This window comes from Haliotis cracherodii, unplaced genomic scaffold (assembly GCF_022045235.1).
Source record: "Haliotis cracherodii isolate W230 unplaced genomic scaffold, xgHalCrac1.p SCAF_3, whole genome shotgun sequence".
Taxonomy (NCBI): domain Eukaryota; kingdom Metazoa; phylum Mollusca; class Gastropoda; order Lepetellida; family Haliotidae; genus Haliotis; species Haliotis cracherodii.
In genome coordinates, this window is record NW_027266286.1 from 10,582,503 (window position 1) to 10,605,387 (window position 22,885).

A 22,885-nucleotide genomic window follows, 5' to 3' on the forward strand; every position below is an offset into this window, starting at 1 on the left:
GTATTTACTGTGAATTGATCTTGGATTTACAGTTATCCTGCTGCTTTAGGCATTGGGGGAATCAAAGAGTATTTGTTAAATCATCCCTGTCACTGACGAGATCAGCTGATGAGCTGTCAACACACAAGCAGAAGCCTCAGCTGTGTATGTTTCAGATTGGCGCTGATTTCTCACATGGAATATGTTACTGTTTATGATGAGTTTACGAGGAATTTTTCCACGTGGTGCAATAAACCTCCGCTGGACCTGACTTGCCACACAAATGGACCACAAAGTTTCCAAGGCTGATCTAATTGAGGCAGGCAAGCCCTCGTGGGAGTGGAAATTATTTTGAGCAAAAACTGATGTGTAAATTTGACATCGAAGCTTCTTCGGTCTCTGTTGATGAAATTTGGTTGATTTGTCTCTCAAGATGCCCCCATGTTGCTAAATAAGTGTAAATGCTGGCAATTCTTCCAGGATTTTTAATAGAATCAGTCGATGATGACCAACCAGTAGCTGTTGAGTAGGTCGGTGTTTAAATTTGTTAATTGATACCGAGGCCAACTTCATCAACTTCAAGCTGTTCGCTACATCAGCAGCAGTAGCAGCAGGTCGCAACATCATCAACATCGCCAGGTGAGGAGTGTTTGACATGAATCACCGTCAGACTTAGGATGGATGTTTGCAGAGGAAGATGGTTTTGAAGAAGCTGGTGTGGAAAGAATTATTGTGAATGGATTTGTTTTAAGAATTCAGTGCAGTGTACCGAAAATTTGTGACAGTTTCAAGGAACCTGTTTGTGCATTTTGGATGTTATCGACAAAGTTTGATGTCTGTTTTTTGGGATTTGAGATTATCAGGATCAACTTTGACTATTTTGTGTTACTGGTGTTAGTTGAGAGATAGGAATTTCAAACAAGCAGTGCATGAATGAACCTGGATTTCATTTATTCACCTTGGATCATATATTTGGATTTTGTGCATAAACTTGCAGCAACATATGCATAATTGCATTTCAAGGGGACTGCAGTAAACAATGGAACACGATGGAATACTGCCTGTAACTGGGTATATTGACGCTGTCATGGAGTAATTCATTTCATCAGGAGTGAAATTGACAAGTCTGTTTATTGTGACAGATTCTTTGTGTTGCATTTCCTCATGGACTAATTTCACAGTTTTTATAATACTCTGAAAGGGACAGGTGGAATTCATTTTCTGATCTGACTCATACGATCTGGAGTTCTTGGTCTTCCTGTGATCACTGTGTAATGAGAATTTGAACATTTGCAGGTGATGTGAGGATAACATTCACTGTATAAAGGCGTTGTTCATTCTCAAGAATCTACAAATGAGATATGTCAGGACAGTTAAATATCCCCCTTGTTGATTGGAAGGGGCTTCCACCTTGACTCAATTATGGGAACAAAATACTCATAAGTGGATTCCCTAAACACACATTGCAAGCATGGAAGTTAGGCTTGGAGTTCTCTTGCAGTTATTTTCATAAGAACAATCTTTACTTTGCTTAAGAGAGGTGAGTTCAACTTTTATGTGTTCTTGTCATTCAATGTATTGAAATCGAATCAATCAACACCTTTTTTTATCAAATACTTTGTTTTCTTATGATTTTGAAAGGTAGGAAGAGCACAATGTGTGCAGTCTGTAGGGCTGGGACAAGTCCAAATTTAAGATCTGGGGAAGAACAGGTCCTCAGCAACCCATGCTTGCCGTAAAAGGCAAATATGCTTTTCGTAAGAGGCGACTAACCGGGTCAGGTGGTCAGGCTCTCTGACTTGGTTGATGCATGTCATCGTATCCCAATTGCTTGGATCGATGCTCATGATGTCAATCACTGGATTATCTAGTCCAGATCCGATTATTTGCAGACCACCGTCATACAGCTGGAATAGTGCTGGTTGTGGCAGTAAACACCAAACAAACAAACAAACCTATCCCAGGGTACCCAACTCCCGATGTAGGTCTCAAGAGTCGTCCGATTTGGAACTGTTATACGACAGTCCTTGCAAAAACTATTACTAATCTGAGCATGCATACACTAAAGTTTTATCTTTACTCAAACATATATAAAAATCAGAAGGTTTGTGTGCATCATCAGAAAGAAATGTGAAAATAAGCGACTTTTAGTGTAACCATGGAGTTTGACTGTTATGTCATGTGACTAACCATGGGTCTGGAAGTCCTCGGGGTACCTGGGTCCTTACCTGTCCCAGCCCTAGCAGTCTGTGCTCAAAACTTTTGAATCTACTACCCCGAACTAATCAATTGACATCATTAGTGTTGATGTATATAGACTTATATTAGCAAAGGTTACCAGACCGAAAGATATTTTACAAGACTTGGACTAGAGACTTGTGGCTAGAGACTTGTGGCTAGAGTCTTGTGGCTAGAGACTTGTGGCTAGAGTCTTGTGGCTAGAGACTTGTGGCTAGAGTCTTGTGGCTAGAGACTTGTGGCAAGAGTCTTGTGGCTAGAGACTTGTGGCTAGAGACTTGTGGCTAGAGACTTGGCCTAGAGACTTGTGGCTAGAGACTTGGCCTAGAACTTGTGGCTAGAGACTTGTGGCTAGAGTCTCACTGTCTGAGACTGGTTCTGTTTGCTTCATGTGTATTAATCTTACCATAAATATTACATGGATCATCTTAGCGCTAAGATCGCTTTGTGCAAGTGAGCCCAGGTGTTGTGAGATCATCATATGTGTATCATGTCTTCTTGTCATAGTGTCAACCTTATAATATACTGTCATCTTAATTGGTGTCAGAAATTATCAGCGAAGAGCTTGCGGTCATGCCAAATTATGATCGCACTTATATTTTGTCAAACTCACTTATTGTCAGAAATTCTTGATGATGATTATTCTTAATGATGATGATAATGATGATGATTCTTAATGATGATGATGATTCTTGATGATGATGATGATTCTTAATGATGATTCTGCAAAGCGTTAACTCGTCGCGCCGAAGACCCGGGTTCGATTCCCGACATGGGTAAAATGTGTGAAGCCCATTTGTGGTGTCCCCTGCCATGATATTGGTGGAATATTGCTAAAAGCGACGTAAAACCATACTCACTTACTCTTGATGATGATGATGATTCTGCTTCATGATGATGATGATGATGATATTGATGATGATGATAAGCGACAAGAACCATTTCCATTTAACTCATAAGAAATCTCTGCTAAAATCAGAGTCCATTGTTTGATTCCAACTAAATGATGAGCATGTGTTTATTAATCACTATTCAATATGTTTATCATTCTCATTCAGATGCACTACTAATGATACTACTGCCCTGCAAATTTAGAATAAAGCCAGCTTATGATCAAACTCACATTTTGTAAAACTCACTTGCTGCCAGGAAAAGTCAACCACCATCATTCGTGGCTATGTTTGCAAAGTATCCTGCTATACTGCCATATTCAATGTACTGCCAAATCATGTAACTCACAATGACATCTGGATATTGCCAATCTCACATGTTGCCAAATGAAATCTTTGTTAGAGGATGTGACTCTGGGATGGTAACAAATCAACTCACTGTATTGGCAAACTTGATGTAATGCCACATTATGATTCAACTCAGTTTGGTTCCAGTCAGAATATTGCTCATCTCACTCGTTGCCAATAGAAACTCTGCAACAGCATATCCATCATGTTTACATCATGTTTACAAAGTATCCCACTATACTGCCAGACTCAATATATAGCCACATTATTGCCAAAACGAATGGTGTTATTCTTGTAGAGCAGGACATGCTTACCCTTTTGCAAATTCCTGATTTTCAGTGACCCATTTATATATTTTTTACCACTATTTTGCCCTTACACCCAATGGAATCTCTTTCAGCAGGTAATCAAGACTGGTTATTCTATGGCATTGACATTTTATATTTACCATAAGGAATGCTGGAACAGTCATTACATTCATGACCACTGACACCAATTTCTTCACTTTGCTGCCAGACTCAATATAAAGCCACAACATATTGGTGATCAACAGTGGCTTTATAATGAGATGTGGCTGTACATGGTGATGTGTGCTGTGCACAGTATAGAACCATCTGGCAGGTGCCCCCAGCAGTAGAGGGAGGAGCAGACTGTCTGCATACACCTGGCCAGGTTGTGATTCATGCATGTGTCTTGTGGCTGTGGTAGGGTGTAACATCACAGGGATTGAGATTTCACGGGGACCCACCCACTCCATTAAGTGTTAAGTATATTTGCTATATACTGGCAGAGGATGTCATCTGTGTTGAATTAGGCTCTGGCCTTGTTTTTTGATGTTTGTGATGGAACATCAATATCATTGATGATGGTGTGATGATGATGATGATGATGATGACGATCATGATGATAATGATGATGATGATGGTGTTGATGATGATGGTGGTGGTGATGATAGTGTAATGATGATGATGATGATGTAATGATGACGATGATAATGATACTGATGATGATGGTGATGATGATGATGATGATGATGATGATGATGATGGTGTGATGATGATGGAGGTGTAATGATGACGATGACGATGACGATGATGATGATGATGATGGTGTAATGATGATGGTGTGATGATGATGATGATTCTTGTAAAATTTAAGGGTGGTACATTAAGTGATGACCATCAGTATGCAAGACAGGAATAGCTGAATAAGCATAATAAGTCCTGACTTAGCAAATAAACTGATTGGTGTGAACAGTGATTTCTTATGATATTGCTAAGACAAATGGCATTAATATTGTTCAATTGCAGTGATAAATGAAATGTTTCATATTCTAAATCCAAAACAATTTTTAGATCAGTTTAGTACATATGCTTTTCTTCATCTCCTGCAGTAAGCAATTCAAAAATTTCAGACCTTTTCAATTTGGACTTGTGCCAACATTTGACATTTCTTTTTGAAACTTTCACTCTGTTTTGATACGATTGCTTGTATTGAAAAGCTTGATTTTATTTCCGAGTCTTGCAGTTTTATGTGCTTGAACATAATTGGAGATCATTTCTGTGAAAAATACATGATTCAGCTGCAGCTGTTTTTTTTGTCATGATACTGTCCTGATGAAACCGAGTGAAATTGATTACCAACACGTTCATTTCACACAACATATTGCATTGCAGGAGCTATCTGAGATTTCAAGCAGCTTCTGCTGATACTATCTATATTATGAAACAGACATGGAGTCGCCTATTGCTTTTGTTGAGGAATACATTTTAGATGAAATTGGCAAAAAAAGGTAAAAATTGCTTTTCTTCAGTGTTAAAGTTTGAAATTAACATTCCTGCTCTGCATTCTGACATCAATCAGCATTTTCCATATGCATCGTTGCGTATCAGAACTTTGGTTTTTGATGCTTTTAGCATGTTATTGTTTTGAATTGGCTTGACCTTGCGTCAATTTCAGGATGGGTTGAAATGTATGACATCATTTTCAACAGACAACCTGCAGCAACACCATTGATCTTTCTTTAGTCTCGAGGGATGAGAGTTTCACGTTTGACATTTCCCATTTCTCAGAATAATTTGCTTGCCTTTGGTGCTTGTGTGTCCACAGCGATTTAGAAACAAGATGGAGGGATATTGAGAGTGGCAATTGTCAAGGGATTGGACCAATTTGAAAATGTCCCATGCTCTTAAGACGATATGAATGTCATATGTGAAAAACACCAATTTTTCAATTTGGAACTAAATTATCATCTGAGGACATATGTTATTTAACCATAATGTGTAGTTTGGGTGTGGGCAGTGTAAGATATTTTTAAATTGGCTTGGGGGAGGAGTTTAGTCGTTCTTTTTTAATTGTACTTTTTCCACGCTGATCTTTGAACTTTAAGAGAAATAAATTAGACATGGATTTTTGGAATGGATTTGCAAATATCATCAAAGACATATTTGCAGATATGATTCAGAACATCAGTTGAATCTGCAGTTCATTTTTCTACAGAATGGGATGATCTCATTATAGTAAAATGAGTTTTTATGCACGAGAGGAATCGTCAATTTGCCCTGAAATTGTGCAGGCTTCCTGGATTACAACACGTCTGTGTGTGTCCTTAGATCTCAAGTTCAAGCATTGTCCAACTCCACTCCCTGACCTTAAGGTAAATCCACCGTGTTGTGATCCAAATGGTTTAGAACAAAAGCAGTTCCGCTGAAATGGAACAGTTTGGATTTTATGATTTTGTTGCCATTAACAATGGGGGAAAAACTTCACGCTAGAGAATGCATGCGAAGAGGCTTCTCACTGTTAAAGAACACTGTGTAAAGTTCATCACATTCTCTATTGGACAACTACCACTGTCGGTGACTAAGTGTGAATTTCAGTGGTTGAAAGAGAATTCCAAATGAGTGGGGGGGTTCCTGTGCCAAGGGAGGTAACTCTTGCTGGCCTGATGTCATCAGAGGGTAAGACCTCTGTAAAATCCACAATGTCTGGGAATAGACTAAGATCTTTCAAGGCCAGTTTTTGAATATATGTTGAAACTTTAATTGAATTTAAACTTTTCAATTTTGAGATGTTAATTGAAAGTTTCAATCATGACAACACAAAATGTTGTTATTATTTCTGGCTATTTGTTTTTGATACCAACATAGTTTGGGATGAAGCTGAATTTATGAATTAAACTGAATGTAACTTGATTTTGTTGTAATTACTATTCTTATATCATATATGTATGAGGTTGTTTTTGGTTTTTGTCCAGTGGATGCAAGACTATCTTTGTTAAATACCCAGAATCTGACGTACAGAAAGCTTTACCCTTGAAACTTGTTATTGTATTTAATCAAACAGTATGAAGAAGTTACAAGTTGGATATGAGCATCTATCATCCAGTACAGATCTAACAAATTCTCCACTTCTTTATCTGCAAGTTATCAATGTCTTTGATTCTGAAGTGACGCTTTATCAAATACATTCCTTACTTAAGTTCCAATACTGACTTTACAAATGTTCCAATACTGACTCTATACATGCTCCAATACTGACTATACAAATATTCCAATACTGACTGTATTATTGTTCCATACTGACTATACAAATATTTCAATACTGACTGTATAAATGTTCCATACTGGCCATACAAATATTCTAATACTGACTGTATAAATGTTCCAATACTGACTGCATAATTGTTCCAATACTGACTGTATAATTGTTCCATACTGGCTATACAAATATTCCAATACTGACTGTATTAATGTTCCAATACTGACTGTATAAATGTTCCAGACTGGCTATACAAATATTCCAATACTGACTGTATTAATGTTCCAATACTGACTGTATAAATGTTCCAATACTGACTGTATAAATATTCTGCTACTGGCTATCAAATATTCCAATACTGACTGTATAAATGTTCCAATACTGACTGTATAAATGTTCCAATACTGACTGTATAAATGTTCCATACTGGCTATCAAATATTCTAATACTGACTGTATAAATGTTCCAATACTGACTGTATAAATATTCTACTACTGGCTATACAAACATTCCAATACTGACTGTATAAATGTTCCATACTAGCTATACAAGTGTTCCAATACTGACCTCCTATGAATTCAATGACCTAACATTCAGCTTCACATGTCTGTTGCACATTGCAATCAATGCCAGTGACATGTTGATTTATTTTGAATTAGCTTTTGTATCAACAGTTTTCAAAACTTTTAGAGTCCATTACAAAACAAAATTATTTCCTTCCACCACAACACCAAGCCTTTGTAAACATGCACTAGCACAGTCACCCCCCCCCCCCCAGACAGCCTTTGACCTCCCGACCACTCTGGGAAATATACTAGGACGACTTGATGTCTATTTCTCACGTGGACATGGCCCTTACAACAGCTGAACAAAGCTTGTCAATTACATTTTATTACAACTCCTGTCTAACACTGTAGACGGCAGTGGTAATCAGCTGATTGCATTCACCACCGCATCACATGGAGAATATGTATTGTGTTGGCTTAATGGGCCTGTGAGAGTATGTCTACAGCTTGCACACTGTGGCGCCTGGTACGTACTGCGTGAAAAGAAACTATACTGAAGGACAGAAATAAGGGAACAGATGTCAAGAGAAGGACTTATTTCACGTGACATTCTGTGTGTAGGTTGAAGATGGTCTCAGATTCTTGGCTATTCCAAAGATGTAACAAAGGTTATATTTGGGATACACTCTCTTTGTAAAGAAAAGATTCTGGTACTTTGGGGGTTGAGTCCTGTCTGGGACTCGAACCCAGACTCTCAGAGTGAGGTACCTAATCAACCATATCATTGATATGATGTTATAAAAAGGGTGTAACTGGTGTCTTTAATGTTATAAACTGGATGATATTGGAATACAAATGTTCTAATGAGTGTGTGTGTGAGAAAGTGAGTATGTGAGTATGTACTGTTATGTTGTGTGAACCGATGCTCATGAAAATATCACATGTGACGTCATAGATCATGACTCAAGATGCACCATTTGTGTCGTGCAGGATTAGCATGTAAAGTTTGGAAATCACATGCAGCATATTGTGATAAGAATAAAAACATGCTGTGGTAACACTTGACTGATTGTGAGATTTGTCATTAATTGGTACACATTGGAAACATCTCTTCTTAATGTAAATACTTCTCTTTATATTTCTATCTTATCTATCTGTTGCATATCTTTTGGCAGTGAGGATATATGATTGACAGGGTGAAACAAACATGTAACATATAAAGTTTTATGTAAAAGTAGATTTCAGAAAATGTTTTTAAAGAGCATATATCATATCTAGTGGGATATAAAGAGCATATTACACATCAAGGTAGATAAATGAGCTTGTATCATACAACGTATGATACGAAGAGCATGTATAACATCAAGTTAGATATAAGAGCATGTATCATAGAACACAAGATTTGAGGAGCATGTACCGTATGAAATGGGATATGAAATACAGAAAGTTGTTTCAGAAAATAGTTTGATGTCATTCCTTATATAAAATGTGAATTGTTATTTCAGAAAGATATATATTTAAATATGATAATAGTGTAGTGAAGGGCGTACAAATCAGTGAATGTTTTCAACAAATTCATAGGTTCTCAGATGTTGAATATGAGTGAGTGAGTGAGTATGGTTTTACGCCGCTTTTAGCAATATTCCAGCAATATTATGGTGGGGGACACCAAAAATGGGCTTCACACATTGTACCCATGTCGGGAATCCAACCCGGGTCTTTGGCGTGACGAGCGAACGCTTTAACCACTAGGCTACCCGACCGCCCTTGTTAATATGAAAATCACTGGCTACAAACAGTTGAATTTTGCATGTATAGGATAGAATAGGTCTTCAGCAACCCATGCTTGCCGTAGAAGGCGACTATGCTTGTCGTAAAAGGTGACTAACAGGATTGGGTGGTCAGGCTCGCTGACTTGGTTGATGCATGTCATCGATCTCAATTGCGTGGATTAATGTTCATGTTGTCAATCACTGGATTGTCTGGTCCAGACGCGATTATTTACAAACCGCCGTCATGAAGCTGGAATATTGCACAGTGTGGCGTAAAATAACAAACCAAACCAAACGCATGTATAGGACACCAAAATATTGGATGCAAATTACAAAAATTTCGCAACTTGAGATGTGAAATACAGAATATGGGATCGGAATGAAATTATTTAAAACAACAACAATGTACAGGCTATATCAATTAAAATATTCAAAGTTTTAATTTTGCTAATTTTGTGAGAGATATCATGTACACATGTCCAAATGGATACATATCTTAGCACCTGATGCCAACATTTCTTGCATGTGATGATAACTAGACAGGGGTGAATATGTTATTCAGCTGGAGACTCTGAAAGTGTTGTGGCTTGTCTGCTAGGCTCTTTGTAATCAATGTAATTGGGTTCCAGGAACTTACAGCAAATCCCAGAAATTCCTGGTAAATCCAGTTAAATGTTGAAATTGGCTTTGTGGTGATTTTGTGATCTGTGCTTATCTCATGAATATTTGATTGCATTACATTGTTTAAACACTGATGTTCCACAGTGCACTATAAGCAGAGGAACTGCCTACTGGCATACATAGAGCCTTGGAATCAAAATGATTTTTGTTGATTTTGCCAAAGGCAGACAATTCTTAGTCTGATTATTTATGGCAATATGAATAAATAACCTAAGTATTTCAACGGCAGACGATCACATATTGGATACATTACGGTTTCTTCCCTGATATAGGCGTGTGCTCTTAAACTTTTTCAAACTTTTTCTTCAAGTTTCTAATTGCCTAAATTTCCTTGTCGAAGGAACTAAAATAGAATTTAAATGATTTTTTAGTTCAAATGTGTTACAAAGTTTTAAGCTGCATTAGTCATACTTTGGGGTTTCTTAAAGTTTCTTTTTGTTTCTAATGATAGGAACGCGTCTTTCATGAGAAATATATCAGCAGGTTGAATATCAACAGGAATATTTTGTGAAGTCATGGATAATAAACTGTATTGTCCATTCACTGATGACTGAGTGAGTGAGTGAGTGAGTTGGGTTTTACACCGCTTTTAACAGTATTCCAGTTATACCACGGCATGTCAGCTTAATGTGGGAGGAAAGCCCGAAGTAATGCAGGTCTCAGACGTTTACCACTTCGGTGAAACCCACGAGCACGGGTATGGTGCTGACAAACCTAGAAACATAATCGGAGCGAACCGGGATTTGAACCCACAATCATAGGTTTCTGGCGTGCCCAAGGGATGCAACTCTGCACAGCGAATCATGGCGCCTTAGACGACTGGGCCACCCGTGCCCCCCACTGATTACTGAATGTCCACAGGGATCTCCATGCTGGCCATTCAGTCTTTTGGTGTTTAGTCAAACCAGAAAACTGTTTATTAATCTCTAAAATCATTGTTGAATGAGTGAGTATGGTTTTACGCCGCTTTTAGCAATATTCCAGCAATATCACGGAGGGGGACACAGAAATGGTGAATCGCATCATTGTTGAATGTAATGATACATTATTATTTCTTTTGTAACACTGTGTTTTAAGATGTCTTACATGACGCTAAGCTGTTGCCTGACTGATTTAGTGTTGCATCAAACCCTGAAGTGTACACTGTTGCTCATACTCTCAGTCACTGGGGTGGGGGTAGCCAAGTGGTTAAGGTGTTTGCTCATCATGCCATGACTGAGTTTGATTCCAAATATTGGGGTCATGAATAACTGGAGTATTGCTAAAAATGATGTCAAATTATACTCACTTACTCATCCTTGCTGTGCAATACGTGTATACTTAAAGACTTATATAAGCCAGTTGCCGACCAAGACTTTTGATTTGTGACCCCATCCTTTATAAGTTTACATATACACCTCATCCATGAGGATCTGGGTTAGAATTGGCCTTCAGCAACCCATGTTTATCATGTAAGAAAAAGGGGATTGGGTGGTCACCCTCCCTGACTCGGCTGAAGCATCCATTCTATCCCAATCTCATAGATCGATGCTCATGATGTCAATCACTAGATTTTCTGGTCCAGACTCATATATGTACAGTGAGTGAGTGAGTTAATATTTAAAGTCACATCGGCAATATTTCAGCCATATCGTGACTAAAGCAATTAATACATTAAGAAAACACATATATTTACAGACTGTCATCATATAGATGGAATATTTGTGAGTGCAGCGTTAAACAACAAACAAACAAGAATATACCACTCAATGGATGTTAAAGAACACCCAATTTCTTCACATGACAGATTACTGTAGTTTTGTGAAAAATCAGGTTTTCTTTAACTTCTGTTGAGTAGTAAAAAAAAATTAAATGTTTCTTAATTGATTAAACAAAATTTCAATTTCTTTTCAGGCTTCCATCACCTTTTAAGCATAGCAACAAGAACCCAGCCTCTATAAGTAACCTTTCTACCTCTAAAGACAGCTCCAACAGCAACTCAAACCTCAACCAGTCTCGTGGGAAGCCCACACTCCACGGGGCAAACTCCACGTCGAACGATAAAGTGCGGTCACATCTGAATCAACAGAATAATAATAATAACTTGCAAGGTAAGAAATTGCTTCATAATCATGTTTCTCCATTTCTTTTACAGTTTTCTCTTTCAGGAAGCATGGTTGGCACAGTTGATGGAGATACATCATTGTCAGTTTGTTCTTGCTTGGATGATCAGGTTTTGTTCTGAGGCTGAATGTTATTGATTGTTTCATTGATGGTAGATGGTAAATATTCAGCATTACTGTAGTTCATTGTGTTTATTTGTCTGCTGTTGTTGTCAACAGTATTCTTTATGGCCAATGGTCAGGGTTTTTTTCTGTTCAAGTAATATATAATACATAGGTTTGATCGTGATGCTTAGACTTGCCAAACATTATAGACTTGCATGGGCTGTATTTGATATATTTGTATCAGGGTCTGTAAAACAGACAAGGTGATGCTCCATTTCCGGTTTTACAGACAAGGTGGTTTTTGATTTACACAGATTCACTTTTACTTTCATTTCATTTTATGACAAATATCCCATCACGCAAACAAGTATTTGCTTTGGCCACAACTGTTCATCAGAACTGCAAATTCTATTTTGGTGGTGAATTTAATTTTGTGAAATTTTATCTTGACTAATCAGTTACAAGCTTATCTCCCTTCCAATAGGACAACCAAGGTTATAACAAAGAATGAATGCTTTAATTCAATTTATTTAATTATGTTTTTAATTAATACTCCTCGTATTTATTTATCAGTAATATTTATGAAATTAAAGCTGAAACAATAAATATAAAATGCATATATCAACCGTGTATTTTTACGTGTATATTTTCAAGAATAATTTGAAGTCAAATATTATAAAATATTGTCAGCCACTTGACCTAAACAAGTATGCCACTCATTTTGCAGTAAAAATGTTTTAGCTGTTTGAATAAAGTTCATGTGCCCTTAGAAATCCCTCTCTCATGGCCAGACTTCCTTCACCTTGCATAAAAAAATAGTTCAGGACGTTCACCTACCTTCAAGATAAGAGGATTAGATCGTCGAAACCAAACAATTATCTATTACACAAAAAGTGGAAAGTAACGTCAAATAATTGATTGTTTGAGTACTTTTTACCCCCTGGCTAGTAACCTACAACCCTTAGTGTCTGCGTCAATATCATACTTAATCATAGATTCCAGCAATATTTACTTGTAGATTTCATGTCTAGACATTGGATAGTGTGTATTCTTTTTAAATCAGGGCTGTCTTGTCAAGTTAAAAACAACATACTTGCTTTTAGAAGATCAGGGAGTAAAGCCTGACTTTTAAAGATCACTAGGACCTTGGATCAAATGATTGCTGGTTGATTTGTGCTATGGATCTTAAGGCCTCTCTTGAGAGGGTTTGAAATAGATGATACTGAGGTATATCACTTGAGTGCTGAAGTATACTGGTTGTTTTGATACAGGGTGCTGTCCTTTGAGGGATGTAATCACAAAAGGAAGACTTGACATTTCGTTAAGCTACCATGTAGCAAACCATTATTGGAAATAAGCCCTTTTGTTTTACTTGGAACTCTTGAAATTGAAATGTGATATGGTACTTGTCACAAGATGACAAGGCAGTATTTCATGCCTGGTTAAGACTACTGTAATTGAATTCATAGTGATTCTGTAATGTATTTTGAAATTTTTGAGTCTCAAATATATATGCTCTTGTGATGTACATGGTTTAATACCAATGATTTGATAGATGAAACAGAACTTTTAACCTTGGTGTTGACATTAATATGTGTTTATTTCATTTTGAAATGGATTGGTAGGGTAGCCTAGTGGTTAAAGCGTTCACTTGTCACGTTGAAGACCCGGGTTTGATTTGCGACATGGGTACAACATGCGAAGCCCATTTCTGGTGTCCCCCACTGTGATATTGCCGTAATATTGCTAAAAGTGGCGTTAAACCATACTCACTCACTCACTCATTTTGAAATAGACAAGACAGATTTTAGCCCAAACTCGTTCCTGTTGTTGTGTGATAAGGGTAGCTGAGGGAAAATTACAAAATATTTGTGTCCTTGATGATAAATACCCTTTATGCATAGGCGTATTTCTGTTTAGATTTGACTTGCAGTGTTTATTGAGATTCACGTTCCCATATGTTTTTGTTTTCTAGAATTCCATTTAGGTCACACAAACTTTTCCTAGTTTAGGAGTAAATATCAAATATGTTGCAGTCATGAGATTTTATTACAGCAGTTAGAAAATATGTTTTGATAATTGAAATTAAATCGCTAAGAAACTTCAATATCTTAAGTTGAAAGTAAATTCTTAATTTCTTAAGATTTCAAATTCCTTTCAGTGTCACACAACATGGCAATTTTTAAAGTACTACGATAAGTCCACAAATGAATAAAGCTACTTTTCCTGACGAGTGAATTTCAATTTGTTGAAGTGAATGCGTATTCTCTGCATAGAAATCAGACTGACGTTTACATCTACAAGAATACATATAAAGATCACAGGGGTTGTGGGAATTTGTGGGTAAGGTATCACCGCGATCTAAATTATATTTTCAATTTCATAAAAATGTCTGATTCTATGAAACAAGTTTGACAGGAGTTGGGGATAGGTACAAAGGCACCCTTCGCTCGGTTTATTATCATAATTATACTCATAATGTCGAGATCATTTTGTGAGGGAAATCCTTGTCACCAAGAAACATGAAATTGCAGTTCTGTTTATTTTCTTCTGCCCGATTTGATGTCATAACAATAATTCAACCATGAGACATTTCTCGGTGGTTGTGAGAATTGGTATGACATATTTTCCACTCCTGTGGATAGGGTTGCCTATTTGGAACTAATTTGAAATATATTATCTATAATGAGCTACATTTGCCTGCATATTTACATTGATCGTCAAACCAAACACAAAATATGGAATCTGGAGGTAGGTGTTTTATGAGGTTGTGATATAAAATGTTTGTTTTTTAAAGAAATGTAAATGAATTCAATGCAGACTTTTTTCAATCCAGAGTACCTTGAGAACTCTGGAACAAAATATGTTCTCAGTACCCAATGCTTGTAATGTGACCACTTTGAAATAGTGATTTTGTGGTAAATATTGCTGATGAGTGATGGGTAATCTCACCTAAGTGTCTCTTGATATAAAATATATCACCACAGGTCATTAAAAGTGTTGATATACTATAAATCTTGATATTAACGCGAGCGTGAATTAAATGTGAAAAATGCGAGTGGTCTTTGCTCGCATTATTAAACATCGCATTTATATCAACCATAAGACATTTTGGATAGCAGAAATACCAACTTAGACATATGCTGAAAACAAACAACTATGTATTCCACATCACTGTTTATTGAGCAGCACTTGTAACAAGTATATAAACAATGTCATTCAAACACTAATTACATATCCTGTGAATTGACACTGCTGGGGTCAAGACAAGAGTTCTACTCACTCATGTCATCACAGATCACACCTGCAAGTCCAGACAGATGCCACCCAACACGGTGTCTTTGCTCTTTGCGACTGCATCAAAGGCCGTCACGAGCCAGCACGCACGTATTGTTTTAGCTGAAGTACTCTACTCAGCGCTAATAAACAGTGCTATTTGGTGTGTGATTGGATTAATGTAAGGTTGGACTAAGGTGAGGATTCTCCTGTAAACCTGACAGAGGACATCTTGTTCAGATGTAAATCCACTGATGCTTGATCTAAACAAGGCTCTTACTCTAGAAGCAATCCTAAACCCACAAAATAAAATAGAAAAATTCAAAGCCCTAGGCGTATACTTAATCAAAACAGGACTAATAAATCACATTTAAAGACGTAATAAACCCCCAAAACTAAATCACATAAACAAACAAGCCAACTACCACACACAGCTCCCTTAGTTCACCCCCCACCCACTCTTGGCATACATTCCAAATCTCAAAATTACTATATAAGCAACCCCTAAAAAAAAAACCTCCTTGGTTGCAAATATCACTTTTTCCCTTTTCAGAAACACATTAAATGGCCTGGCCGGGCCCGTGTGCGACATACGCTTACAGTCAGAAAGCACACGTTAAATCTCCAATGTTAGTAAGTAAGTAAGTGAGAGGAGTGGGGTGTCACGTTCATATTGAGTCACATTTTTGGCTATAGGGGCCAGCAGTCGCATTCTTTTGGAGACGCATTAATTTCACGTTTTACAGTATTTGATATCAAAAGACACAAGGGTGGGATTCTATGAATCAAAATCATTCTTCCAAATTTTTCAGTTTGTAGACAATAATAACCAGCTGAGTGGCTTGAATGTACACATACAGCTGACCAGCTTCAGTGGCAGCGAGATGCAGGATGTCATTTGATTGTGATGTCATGGTTACTGATGACGTCACAATGGTCTGAAAAGCATTGTGATGCAATTCATTGCTTGGTCCCACCCAAGCGATAGATCTAGTAGAGGCCAGTTTTAGATTATAATAGAGATTATTGTACAAGCACGTGTGTCATGCTGATTTAAAAAAGCTTGTGTCAGAATTCTGGTATTTCCCAAGCGAGAACATTGGTTATACATGAATTCTTACACGAGTTTCATAAAATCAAGTATGATGCACATGCGAGTGGAATAATTTTTTTATTACCCCTTATTTCATAAAGCTGTTGAGCTCCTTTTAGACAAATACACTGATCATGACCACTGTGAAAGAAAACCACAATTTTCGAAAGATGTCAACAATCTTCATCTATGACATCGTTTCTTGTGTGACGTCATAATGACCTTATGTCGCAATAAGATTTGAATGACGTCAACAATGACGTCCAGATTACGCCCAGATGACGAAACAATACACTGATGCGCATGAAGTGATATTTGCACTGATGCACATACGATATTTATGAAACTGTTACATCGATTGATACACTGCTCTGTAACTAGGATTTGTTAATCCAGACATCTGTTAATTCAGGTGGTTTCAGTGGGAATACCCCGTGAAGATCCAGGGTAGAATAGGTCTTCAGCAACCCATGCTTGCCGTAAAGGCGACTATGCTTGTTTTAAGAGGCGACTAACGGGATCAGGTGGTCAGGCTTGCTGACTTGGTTGATGCATGTCATCGATCCCAATTTCTTGGATCGATGCTCATGATGTCAATCACTGGATTGTCTGGTCCAGACTTGATTATTAAATTATTTACAGACCGCTGTCATATACCTGGAATATTGCTGAGTGCGGCGTTAAACAACAAACCAACCAACCAATCAGTGGGAATGCAAGTGTCTGGCTTATCAAGGTTTCACTGTTTCAGATGTGTATGTGGGCCATGGAATAGTTATCTTAGCCACAATACGAGTAGACTTGTTTCAAGAAAAGAGGGGTTACCCAGTTAAAGTTCCTTTAACAGACATATAGAGAATATGTTTTTTTTTAAACTATACCACCCCACCCCATTTCTCTATTATACCATTTTCAGCTCTAGCTTCCCTTTTATCTCCCCTTTTCAGCTCTCAGAAATTAGAGAATTATTTGTTTAAACATTATCCAAAACTATGTTAGGCTCCATATGTTTGTCTTTCCCAGTTGCTGTGTAGAGTTATGTCCCTTTGCTGATCGAAGGCGAAGGCATGATTTTCAGTGCAGACTTGTGGGGATCACTCAGAAAACTATTCAATAAATAGAACATTTGTCTTTTCTTGTCAAATAATTGAAATGTTTACCTCATCTAGTCACCCAACAAAGCTGACTGCACCACTCACGAAAATATCCACTTGGTCAGGACACTTGATGAGATAAACATGTCATGTGACAAGAAACTACAAATATCTCTGTATATTTATCATGCTCTGTTATTAAGAAACCTTTCAGTCTCAAGGTGGAAGTTCTGTTGGCCTGGGGCCTCTCAGTTCATTAATAAACGAATACACTTGTCTTTGTCCCAGCCAATTATTTTGTTACGGCCAATTACTGTCATACTTGACTTTGTTTCATCAGGATCTGGTTGTGTATATCCTCACAGACTATTAACTTAACAGGATGGGAAATGTTAAGGAAAAAGACTTGCCTTGTTTGTAAATCTGCTGTTATCGTATTCGATGTAATAAGTGCCCTGGCCGCTCTCAAAATTAGAAATAGGGGGCTCTTATTAGAATATTAGTTTGGTGAAAAAACCAGAGTTGAAAAATAACTTTCATGGTTTATGCTGACAGCCTGAAATGCTTATGTACGACAGATACATTTTTCCAGAATTTAATTCCCCATAATTAACGGTTCATATAACACACGAGTGTTATTATATGCGAATAAATAAGTCTTGTGTACAATTGGGATTGTTCACAAGCGAATATATTAGCAAATATCATCGTGGGCGCTTATTAGAGCGGGGGGCTTATTATGTCGAATACGGTATATATGTGTGTCATTTCCTTTTTGCTTTCCCTTAATATGAAAGGCTAAGAAAAACAGTTTTTACCAAGGACATGACTCTTTATTTGGAATGCTGATAATTATTTTAGCTAAAAAACTTGAAAGATTTGATATGATTTTGTTTGTTTGTTTGTTGTTTAACGCCGCTCTCAGCAATATTCCAGCTATATGACGACGATCTATAAATAATCGAGTCGGGACCAGACAATCCGGTGATTGACATCATGAGCATAGATTTACGCAATTGGACATACATCACCCAAGTCAGCGAGATTTGATATGATGCCAAATGAAACAGCTGTGCAAGTTTAACAAAACTCATCGCACTGAAGGCCAGGGTTTGATTTCATAGGGGAAGCCCATGGTGTGTGAGTGAGTGAGTTTGATTTAACCCCGCTTTTAATAATATTCCAGCAATATCACAGCATTGGAAACAAGAAATGGGCTTCACACATTGTACCCATGTCGGGAATCAAACCCTGGTCTTCGGTGTGACAAGCGAATGCTTTAACCACGAGGCTACCCCCCGTGAAGCCCGTGGAAAATTATTAAAAGTGGTGTGAAACTAGACTCAGTCACCGATGAAAAATATTTTAAACCAGTACACATGCCCATTCCCCACCATTGATTTCACATTTGGTTTGACAGTTATTTTAGTTATGGAAGAAAATTGATCATTCAATCAAAAAGGGACAAATGTACTAAAATATTGTCTATGAAATCATTTGTTACACAATTAACTGATTATATTCTCCTCTAATAAAGATTTCTTGATGCTGATTTCATATACCCGGTATATATGTGGAATAGAGCTGGCTAGACTTGCTTTTTGATTATCTGGTTTTCGTTTCATAAAATGCATGTATTTCACAGTCATTGTGTAGGCCTAACAAACTACTTAAAAAAAAATATATTTCACTTGATTAACTAGTTATTTTATTAAATCATTTAAAAAAAACCCATTATATTCCAAATCTTATTTAGCGACCTATGGAGTCACTTAATCTGGATATTGCCTCTGGAGAGCGGAAGGTCTGGGGTAATAAAAAAAGACGTTAAAAGATGGTACTTGTTGTTACCCTGCCTGGCCTTGGTATTAAGGGGCTAAAACAAGGACTGGTTGGCTTTGAGTCAGTATACTGTGTCTGAGTGGGGTAATCATGTTAAACTGCGACATGGTGTCTCAGTGGGCTAGCACTATAAAATCAGCATCAGTCCGGACTAGTACAAGCAGCCACACACACACATGCATGCAGGCAGCTATATAAGTGCAATAATCTTGAACTCACGTTTAACCCCATTTCACCTCACCTCACCAGACCTATTGAGATACAATCACAACATTATCACATAGGTTCCACTCTCTACTATGTCTCCCTTGTCAATTATTCCAGTGATTCTGCACAATGTATCCCACATACTACAGAACACACGCAAACACCTGGTAGAGAAATCCATTATTCTATTTTCCCCCTGAAAGTCAACCATGGGATCTAACACATCGTACAGCTATGGGTCAGAGATTTTATCGGATATTTTGTCAGTCTCTCTTCCAGCCGAGTCTTTTCATAGTTCTTTGTGTAGCTGAAAAAGACTTCATTGAATGACTGATTATGTGACTTGTGAGGATAGCTGCAGTGCTAGCTGAGCCTTATAATCGTTTCGCCTAGGATAGATTTTAGAGGCAAGATTAGCCCCCACTAATGGAGTTACGAATTGTATAAGGGTGTGTGTAATTAAGTCAGCAACTAGCAGCGAGGACTTCAGGTTTGCGATTAGTTTCAAGAAGTCTGTGTCAGCAATCATGTGGGCCTCTGCTATAGTTACATGTCACATTTTGGAGTTACTATGGACCTGAGAGTTTTCTCATGGTAGGTGAAATATTGTCTCTTTGTTTATGTCATTGTTCGTGCAGCTTGTTAGTTTGATAGTGAATCTTACTTCATAACTGTTAATGTATTTAGATGTCTTTGTTGTTTAGATTCCAATTTTATTGAAACATTTATATAAAAAAACAGGAAGTCTCTCAAAGATTTTGAATGAATTATTTTCCATAATTTTATGGCAGGGTGTAAGAATTTTTAATTTGAATTAATTTGTGGTTTTAAATCTGCAAGATGGCTTTTGATGTATTTTACATAAGAGTCTCAAATTAATATTTGTGAAATATAACATTTATCAAGTTTTGTAATTTCCAATTTTTATACATGTGTAAAAAATGAAAATTTAATGATGAAAGTAAAAACCACTTCTAACCACCTTCCACAAAAAATATTAATCAATATTTCATGTTCTGGAAAAAACAAACGACCATGAAAGATGACAAGCCCCATGAATCTCTAGCTAACCAGATGGCTGCTGCTGAAACCTAAGCCAGCACTGTGTACTTTATTGTCATAAAATGATCATGCGTTTTACGATCAGGGGATGCTACATAATTAACATGGATGCCCCACCTGGAGATCATATACATGTCATAGATGACTGGTTCCCTGTCATTACAAGGGTCTAGTTGCAGGGAGTAACCCATAGAACTTTGTTGGAACGGAATTAATGGACCAAATGGAAATTAAAATCCCCAAATCGCTTTCATTGGAACAGATACACTTTTACAGCATCATTGTAATATTCCAGTGAAGAGGCCACAATGTGTTCATATGAATACCAGTACAAAATATGATCCACCAACATATCACATGATCCTTTGTGATTCTTTTTATTACCATGTGTTTTGGGCAGAACGATATTGCGTAAATAATTAAGAATCAAATTATATAAAGATGTCTTTTGTATGTAAAATGTTGTGTTGAAATAAAACACAATTTTTATCACAAGTTCAATGTTAACACATGTATTATTCATATATTGTTAGATTTTTTTCAATGTATGAGGTTAGTTTTCCTATGTCTAGAAATGTTTGACTATATTCTTTGTAATGACAATGTAGAAAATGTAGGCGGTATTTGAATGTTTTTGAAGGATATTAAGGGATTTGGGGGATGGTCAAGACTAACATTTAGATCCAGAAATATAGTTATCTTTATATGTATGTTCAAAACTAAAAATATAATCCAAATGGAGCCCAGAATAATGCCTAATTTAAGGCTGAGGCAATCTAGACTTGCCAAACCCTTCTAGACTTGAGTTGGATTCCTATATTTATTTATACTCTAGGTCTGGATGGTCAAGAATATCTTTACTGTACTGTCTTTATCTGACTTAATGAATGAAATATGCTCAAGTTTGTCCATAAGATTATACATTTCTTTAAAATGTTAAGTTCATTATATGCAGTAATACTTTATACAATGTTATGTCTGACACAACAAAGTTTGTTGGATTTATTTTTCAAAATCTGGAATATTAAAAACATTGAAACAATGATAAAACTGAGGGTGCCAAAGAGGGTATAATATGTAGTGGCATAATCTGTTAGAGCTAAAATATCTTTGCAACTTGTTTTAGTTATAAGATATTGTTATTCTACTTGGAAGTCAAGATTGCAATCTTTCTGTAATGGAGTTGGAGTAGATGTAATTTTTATCATCAACCAAATTTCAAAATGTAAGTATAACATTGTTCACATCCACCCCACATTAGAATCCTCATCTCTGCTAATGGCCCTTGCAGAGAAGAAGTATCTCCTGCCTTTATGACATCATAATGGTCAGCCTGTGCCTCATTGACCAGCTTGTGAGAGGCACCCTCCAGGAATCTGGACATTGGTCAGGCTTCCTTTCCTCTGATCATGGTCATTGTAATCTGTGTGTGGTCAGCTTGATGGATGGCCGTGATCAGACTTGGCCGAAAGGTCGGCTGGTAGAACCATTAAGGTACATATTCAAAGGAGATGGGGAATTTACTCTCAACAAAGTCTGGGATTGCTATGTTGATCTGGACACTTGAAAGACAACAGAGCCTCAGTTCACAGAGCCTTTGAAGCACTTACCCGTTCGTAAGCCTATAATAAAGTATATACTTCCGATAGGTCGTAACAATACTAACGCTTTGTAGATCAGGACCCTGCTCTTATGCTGTGATTTAAAGTGAATCTTCCATTAATATCAAATATATTCTTTAGGATGATAGAAATTCAACTGCATCTTCCTTTGGAGTATATTAGTGTTTGGATTCTCTAGTGGGGTGAATTATCATATGGACACGAGATGATGGGGTTCGTATCTTTGGTCATGTGGACATACCTGTGAAGATCCAGGGTGGAATAGGTCTTCAGCATCCTATGCTTGCCGTAAAAGGTGACTGTGCTTGTCGTAAGAGGTGACTAATGGGATCAGAGGATCAGGCTCGCTGACTTGGTTGATGCATGTCATCGTATCTCAATTGCGTAGATCAATCCTCATGATGTCAGTCATTGGATTGTCTGGTCCAGACTCCATCATTTCCAGACTACCATCATACAGTTGGAATATTGCTGAGAGTGGCATTAAACAACAAACAAAACAAAAGCATACAAATCATGTGGACATGG

The 22,885-nt window shown here is 37.2% G+C and overlaps 1 protein-coding gene across 13 annotated transcripts in view; it reads left to right on the forward strand.

The window, feature by feature from the left end:
• LOC139473941 (neuron navigator 2-like) overlaps positions 1 to 22,885 on the forward strand; it is a 733,750-nt gene that overhangs the window by 539,940 nt on the left and 170,925 nt on the right. For all 13 annotated transcript variants that reach the window (XM_071256769.1, XM_071256765.1, XM_071256766.1 and 10 more), the window contains exon 6: positions 11,848 to 12,044. In XM_071256769.1, coding sequence (XP_071112870.1) covers positions 11,848 to 12,044 — 197 coding nt within the window. The remainder of the gene's footprint in view (positions 1 to 11,847; positions 12,045 to 22,885) is intronic.